Source organism: Bactrocera tryoni, chromosome 1 (assembly GCF_016617805.1).
Source record: "Bactrocera tryoni isolate S06 chromosome 1, CSIRO_BtryS06_freeze2, whole genome shotgun sequence".
In the NCBI taxonomy this organism is placed as follows: domain Eukaryota; kingdom Metazoa; phylum Arthropoda; class Insecta; order Diptera; family Tephritidae; genus Bactrocera; species Bactrocera tryoni.
This window is the reverse complement of record NC_052499.1, coordinates 41,526,540-41,534,963: the sequence shown is the minus strand read 5'-3', so window position 1 is coordinate 41,534,963 and position 8,424 is coordinate 41,526,540. Positions and strand designations below refer to the sequence as shown.

Below are 8,424 nucleotides of genomic sequence, written 5' to 3'. Positions count from 1 at the left end.
AAAGTGTTGCGCGTAGCTAACATGTAGTATCATTGCGCTAAGCATTTTTTTCTATGTTTACTTTGAATCTTGTTTCCCAGTTGAAAAGTGGAATCACGTAGTCGGTGTTTGCCCAGTCGCTATTATTAACCGAGCTGTGCCTGAACGTTCTATATGCAAATTTTCCTGCAGCCAGTAATCGTTTCTCCGATTTTACAGCGCAGTTTTCTGAGAAGAGGTGTATAGGTGGCAGGTTAGTTAGCCTTTAAAAGCAGATCGAAATTTGTAGAAAATTTGGGGTTTATTTTCCAATACACTTTACACCTCTCAAAAGTTCGTCTTCTGATGCTCTAAACAGTAGGTTTCCATTGCGATGATACTGACCCAATTCGACTCACCAGTTTCTTTTCTCATGTTTAGAAACGAAAAGTCACCTTCCGCCCTGAAAAGATTATCTTGTTTGGAACGGTGTTAAATCTAGAGAATAAGTTGGACGGGGCTGCAGGCCTTGGTGACCACAATATTTTCGTCTGCTTTGTTATAGATTTGACCGTAGAAGCCATATTTTTTTAGTTCTGTTGTAAGAGCAGTAAACAATAATTAATGCAGGTATGAACAAACCTACTTTCTTAGTTATTGTGGACAACTTGAACGGCGAGTATGACAATACGGTGTCGTGGAATATTTTTACGCTATGCCATTCATCACAACTGTTTTCCCCACTCCTGGAACATACAATATTTCCTTAAGATTTCCGCAATTTTTTCGTAACTAAGTAAGGCCTCAGGTAACATCCTTTTTCCGTCGATTATCAATGTTTTTTTACAAAATACTCTTATATTTTACGTCATAATATCTCTTCAACATGTTTCTATCCCAGGAAATGCTCGAGAGATAATTTACTATGACATGTAAATTAAAAATCGGTAATTTCCTTGAAATAGTATTCTATCGAAAATTTTGAATTATGACTCATGCTTGATAAAAGGATATCCGAGTTGGTAAAACCATTTATAAAAATTTCTGAAACTTTAATTATCTCTCTGTATTTGCACTGAAATAAAAAATCGTTTTATAATTTTGCTTGCCAGAAATTGAAAGCACAGAGTGAATTTATGTATATAATAATTAATTTACATCGACGTTATCGTATACTATTTGTAGACATACATTTCCAGTTTTTCACAACATAAAACATATAAAGACGAGAAATCTAAAAACTAGTAAAGATTCTTAAATACTGAAACACTGCGATACTTCAACGCACCATTGGTTAAATTGAAAAGTTGATTTACAAAGCATAGGCACGTCTCATGATCAGGTCGAAGAACATATCGTTGTCAATGGAGGCGCTAATGGTCGCATAATAGTTCTCGAATTCTTCTTTCGTGATCTAAAGAATATAACATAAATATAAGCCATTTATGGGAATGCGATACAAATTTACATAAATTCAAATGCAAAATGGATTTACTTTACACTTTCTACACAAAAATGTTTTCGGTTTATATGTATATGCCAAATACATCAGCACTCTGTCGGCAATATACTCTCACTAAATATGCAACGCATTTAATTTTCCACTCAAAAGCTCACCTTTCCATCCAAATTGCCACGCCCCCCTTCGAAGTTATTCAAAAATTCCGTCAGTATTTCATCTTCACTCAACTCGCCACTCTGAAATTTCGGATGCTCTTTCACTGAGTAGACATTCTTCAAGTCATCCACAGTAATAACGCCATCGCCGGACTTGTCCATCTTGGCGAAAGCTTGATGGATGATGTCTAGACGGCACTGCGACATCGGTGGCTAACGGAAATAGAAGAAAATTCGTTATAAAAAAACTCCACCTCTAGATATATTAAGCAAAGCAGCAAGTAAATTAACATAAAGTTCGCTTCGCATACTAACTAAGTGTGTGCATTACTTACCCGCAATTTCAATAGAAACTCTGTCATGTTAATGGAACCGCTGCCATCTTCATCGAAACTAAATCAACACCAAGTCGGGTATTTTATTAAAATGGTTTGCCTTTATATTTGGCAGTATGTGTATGTTGTACTCACGACTTGAACATCTCCTTGATTTCCTCGTCGCTTACATCTAAACCCGTCTCACGTATGCCATTGATGAATTCTTCCTCGTTCAGTGCTTTGCTGCCATCGTCGTCCATATTGCGGAAAGCTCTAGTAGAAAATTTATGGTATGCGTTGTAAATTTGTTTAATGGTTGTTGTTTTATACACTTTGACGCTAGTGCAAGTGTGTGCAATAGCCGGCCCCCTCTTACCTGCCCAAACCGACAATACCAGTTGCCCCACGACTCAGACACAACAAACGTAATTTGGTAATTGGATCTTTCTCCTCGCCATTTGCCAACTCTCGCATCGACTTGTTAACCAAATTGGCTTCCAATGAGTAGAGGTCTTGATTACTCAGCTGTAAAAGGAAAGACGCAGAACGGTAATTAACATATTAAACTTCGGAACAATTAGTTGATTTCCAGATGTTGTGATAATGAGGGCGTTGAGATAATTATGCATATATCTTTTACTAAAAAATAGAAAAGAAATGGTTTCACACGGTTTTTTAGTAAAACATTTCATCAAACATTTAAGAACATTCATTCTCCTTGACGGTACACCTAAAGTTGTGAGACTGTAATTCACTGGGAACAAACGGACACTACAAATATTTTCACATGGTCCACTAATATGCTTAAAATTACTACCATCAATAAAGGAATTCCAAGAGCTGAGGAGAAATACTAAATCATAACTTGAGCTTGGCTTTTTTTTGATCTTAAAACTTATTTACATAATTTTGTACATACAGCGAGAGGCGTAGAAAGGAGGCTGAAAAGAAGTAAAACAATGATAACTAAAGTGTATGAGAAATTTATACACTATCTAGCTATCGAACAAATGATTACGATTTCATAAAATAATCTTAAAAAGTGGTTAGCAAATTTAACCAGAAATTGACTAATGGATGGGGATGACCCACAAATTATTTTGATTTTTATAGCTGATACTCTAGTGTTATAAGAAGAACCAGTAGATAGATATATACTTCATGAATAATAAGGTATGCTAAGCTCTTTTAGCTTGAGAAAGAGGTACCAAATGCCTTAAAAGAATACATTTTGAACAGAGTTTTGAGTCATTTAGTCTTTAGATCTCAAGCAAACGCTACTTCTCATAAGTGATGAAAATTTAGGGAAAACGATGAGATAATCGCTGAGGCTCAGATCTATTTTTAAACATTGAAAAAATCTTATTGCAATAAAATGGTATCGAAAATATGAAATATCGCTTTAATCGACCCATTCTCCTCATTGAAAACTATTTTGAACAAGAAAGTCGAATGGCTAAAGTCATTATTTATTAGGTTTCTCCTTTGAAATAATTTAAGATTGAAATTGAATGAACAACTGCATACTAAGAAATTCAGCTTGAGTCACCTCTTCAATAAGTTAAGAGCTTAATCTGACCACAGCATAACAAACAAATTGTAATAATAAGAAGTGATTACATAAAATTAGTAGAATTAAATTTGAGGTTTTGAATAAGTTTATAATCAAAAAAAAAGCTAGCGAAGGTCACCTAAAGTTATCTACAGAGCTGACAAGAAAGTGCTTTCCTAAAACCGTCGAAAACATTATTAATTTGTACGATATGCTTGTATTTAGTTGTTGTTAAATATTCTGCTTGGTTTATTACGGTATGAATTTTCAAAGCTTTTATTAAGTTAGATGGCTATAAAATAGAAACGTCTGAAGAAAAGAAGTGACAATGAAATTTTGTAAAATAAAAAGTTATTTATTTTCATAAAAAAAAAACGTTTTTTTCATTACGGTGCAACAAATTGAAAACATGACGCAATATTTATTTATAGTATAGGAACCATTAGTTCGAGTTAATCACAGATTTGAAAGCGGCCTGCGGTCTATTATGCCTTACAAGCTATAATTATCAAAATATAATAATTCGATATACAGTAACTTCAGAAAGTGACGACGGAAACCTTAACCCTAATTCAGCTAGGCAAAGCAATATCATTTATAATGACACTCCTTTTGAAAATATAGTAAATCTGAAGCTATTTTTCGAAAAGCAATACTTTCTCGTATTACGAATCAGAAATTACTTTACTTGCCGCAATTGGAAGGCGCTTAAAGCGATTAACTAAAACGCAAGCAAGTGAGTCAATGAATGTAGTTGGCTTAAAACAAACAATAATACCAAAAGCAAAGTGAGAAATTAACCGAAAACTGGGAGTCACATGAAAATGAGTGTTTCGCAATTTTCAGTGAGTCACAGCTGAACTGGCATTGAGTAAACAGAAATAGAAAGCAAAATAAAGCAATTGAAACTAAAAAGCCGCCATATGTTGTAGTTGTCTGACAAGATATGAGTCTCACAGAAAGTAAAAATAAATGTGAATGCACATAAGTAACTACTTTAATATGAACACACGGGTATACATATGTATGTACGTATTTTCAAGTGTGAAGTGAAGAATAATTTAATTACTTTTAGAGTTTCGTGAGAAAAGAACTTTATGTGCGGGAAACAATAAAATCTTTATGTGAGCAGTGCGAGTGCGAGCGTTAAAAATTTAATTATCGCTTCTGCCGGTCGTTGCTCTAAGCGCTTAAAACCAGACGCTAATTCCCCAGTTATTTTTTTATCTCCCGCTACTTTCAATTACACACAGTGCAATATTTCTACTTACATCTGCTTCCTCGGACATTTTTCTCCCACGAATTTATCGATTTATTAGAAGAATAAATATGTTATGTTTTCCGCGCTGTCTGCAGAAAAAAGATGACTAGACACCACCACGAATATTCTATCGAAATCGATAAGTGGAAATTTATATATTTCTGCGGAATTTTTATTCAGAGCGACGAACTTGTTACTCTGGCGGCTTTGAAAGTTAAACTAAAGCTTGCTGGCGCTGAGTAAGCCAGTAAATGTGATTGTGAAAGCGTTTAACGCCGATACGGAGCCGGCAGACCGCAGCGCTACACATGTAGTCGGTTGTTTATGCCCACCTATGGACACATGTACATGTGTGTACATAAGCAGCTATATAATTATATACCATATCTATATACACGCAGATATATCTCACTATTATCTTCGCATACAAATATGGTATGCCGGTAAATTGACGAATGTGCGGCAAAGCGTGTGGACAAATAACGCTGCGCCAGATCTCGTATGTGCTATGATTGTTTGTGGCACGTTCATGTGGTTTAACGTCGGCGATAACAAAAACAATGACGCATGCTACTACAGTTAATGAAAGTGTGGGAAATTTCTAAGAAAATAAAAGCGGTAGAAAGGTGGTGGACTAAAATTTTGCCGCTTGTAGACTTTTCGCCAATTCTCAACTGTTATTATTATATATTTTTTAAGTTGGTTACGAAGTTTTCAACATCCCCAAAGAGATTTCGGAGACCCATCGAAGTAAATACATAGGTATATGAACGATCAGCGTGACGATTTGAGATGATTTAGACACGGTCCTCTGTATGTACATACATATGCGAACAACTCCGTCAGTTTTTGTTAAATCAAAACTTTGCATTTGTCGGAACCACTAATACCGGATCACTATAACATATAGCTGTCATGCAAACTGATCCAAGCCAAGTCTTTATATGGAAAACTTCTTATTTGACGAGATAGCTTCACGAAATTCAGAATGGATTAATATTCAAGACAATAATATAACCGCATAAGAAATTATTCAGCTAGGATAACTATGTCATACAAACTGACAAACAAAATCAAACTGCATTTCTTCATAACCAAATACATAACTTCAATTGGACTCGAATGTTGTTTATATCCCAACCCGACTCGAAATATTTCGTATATTACAACCCTAGTGTTGCAATCTGGCAACAGAAAAAACCAACTTTATCTTAAATTTGGCAATAAAGTCATATCAAGGGCAAGTGTTTATCGATGGTATGGTGAATTTAATCGAGGTCGTAGATCACTTAAAAACGGATTTCTTGAAGGCCGTCCAAAATCAGTTGTTCTTCCGAAAAATATTGATGGTTGCACAAACTAATATTGCTAGATCGTCATATGACAAATCGTAAGATAGAGAAAACTATAGGCATTAGTGGGACCAGCATATATTTAATATTGCAAAGGACATTTGACTGTAAAAAAATGTTTTCACGTAGGATCGCACAAAATTTATCAATCACTCAAAGAAAGGTTCGTGTAGATTGATCGGGAGAAATGTTACAACAAAACTATAGCGAGGCTTCGGAACACATCTATGGAATCGAGAGATATGGTGAAACGTTGATTTACGCCACAAATTAAAGAACAGTCCTTGGGTACTTCACATAAGCCGAATCCAACAAAAGTTGTTCGCGCACGAGCACTTCCATGAAAATAGCTGCCTGTTGCCTACTGGACACATCCCAACTATAACACTACAACAACGCGGAACAATAAATTCTTAATGATATTCCAACATCTCTTTGTCGGTTGTCTTTCAAGAAATCAGGAAAACTAACAGGCGAACGCAGACCGCTTTTCATCATGCAAACATCGACGTAAAAAATAAACTAATAGGTCAACGTTTTTCGACACCTGAGTAGGTAGTTAATGCTTTTTCAAAAACAATGAAGCGATTTTCGAAGATTAAAATTTGTTTTTGTTCTCTAATCTCGAAATATTAAAGGCATCCTACATATGAGAGCAAATAAAAGCACCAATTTTCATTCTGATAACTCGGATATTCACTGACATTTGCAATATAAACTTAATCGGAACAAAGGAATTCATTTTAATTTATATCCAGTTTCGTATCAGAAAATGTCGCCAAACCTATTCCCTCTAAATTGCATTTCAAAGTCATCATTTTACCTTTTCTTTCCCAATCATACTAATTTTCAAAATGTGTCGAGAAATTTTATGTGACAACGGGTCTTTGTTTCAGACGTAAGACAATACGGTATTCGGAATTTTTCTTTTTGAGAACTCTTGCTTACTTTATGGTGTACTCTTGCCTTCTCTTAATATATTGACTTACTACGGAAGAGTGTTTGCAAATACAGAGAGAATCTGTAAGATACCGGCCTCTTTAAACATGAAGCCACCCATAAAGTTACAGTCTTTAGTTAATTGAACTGCCTGAATTGGAGGGTGTTGATGCGACGACCTTTGGTTCCAACGAGGCGACGCTATCTACCATATACGAGTACTCAACGAAACAATTAACTTATTGAAGGAAACTTTTGGTGAGCAAATTCTATAATAATGCCTTTCGGTTGGAGTTTATTCGAGCCAGCCGTGGTAGTCACTTCCCGATATCATTTAAGACATAATGTTTGTAATAAAGTTCAATTCTTGATGATAACAAAGAACTATTTTCTAGAAAACCACAAGTCTAAAAAAACCTTGCATTCTTAGATATAACAGGATTTGCTTAAACTATGGCTTGTTCAGACAGTAAATCAATTTTCTGGAATGAAAAATATGGCACTTTTATTTCTTTCATTAAACGAACAGGAAAATTAAGGAATCGCTCGCATTACTTAAGAAATTAACGAGGCATTAGTGATCCATTTTCTTGAAGTGCTAAGTTTAAGCAAAATTTTTGGCATCTTCAAATTTCTTGGGGGACGGCTCTTACCAAAAATATATGACCAAGAACAAACAGGCATTTCTGTGTAGAAAAAAACGCTACGTTCGGATTTTTTCCTCAAGATTGCCACATAATAACACAATGCCTTTTATTTTTGTTTATTTGTCAAGCGCACAGAATATAGGGTTATTTAGATTGGAATTTTTTTTAATTGTTCTGCAATTTATATTGGTCAAAAATCGCATACTGACGCACTATAGCTATGGAAGTAAATAAAAGGTATTTTATAATTTTAATGTTAAAATTTTACAAAAGAGGATTTTTCAAAAAAAAAATTATGATAACTCTGGCTGATCCAACACCCGGATGTCCTTAGTTCTTCCACGCGGAACTTTAGTAAAAATAAGGAAATTTAAATTTCAGTAATCATACTTCGAAGTGTATCAGTCACACTCACACGCACTCTAATAAATCTCTTCATCTCTTCATTCCACTCAACCGCTTTGACATTGCTCTTTGCGCACCCTAACAGTACTCGCTCGTTCAATTCATGCCGAGCACATCGTGTAATGATTATGAATAAATAAACAAAAGTGCTGCCGATGAATAATGAACGCAAAAATAACACAAAGAGAAAACAACATGCACAAAAAATACAACAACATTAAGGTCATTGAAGACTATCTAACTACCTACTCGTACGGGTACAAGTAAATAACAACACAAGTAGGAGTTGTGATGCAACAACAAATATAGAGCATTACGTTCGCCGGCTCTCTTCGCCTTACTTTTGGCTCGAAGCCACCCACATGCAACCACAGCG

At 35.1% G+C, this 8,424-nt stretch overlaps 1 protein-coding gene across 1 annotated transcript; it reads right to left on the bottom strand.

The window, feature by feature from the left end:
- Positions 1–1,054: 1,054 nt before the first annotated feature.
- LOC120766363 (calcyphosin-like protein) lies at positions 1,055–4,923 on the bottom strand. The gene is made up of 6 exons (XM_040091793.1): positions 4,716–4,923; positions 2,269–2,417; positions 2,046–2,165; positions 1,911–1,968; positions 1,576–1,788; positions 1,055–1,372 (listed from the first exon to the last, which is right to left on the bottom strand). Exons 1-6 carry the CDS (start codon positions 4,731–4,733, stop codon positions 1,271–1,273), a joined length of 660 nt encoding a protein of 219 aa, XP_039947727.1. The 5' UTR covers positions 4,734–4,923; the 3' UTR covers positions 1,055–1,270.
- Positions 4,924–8,424: the final 3,501 nt, after the last annotated feature.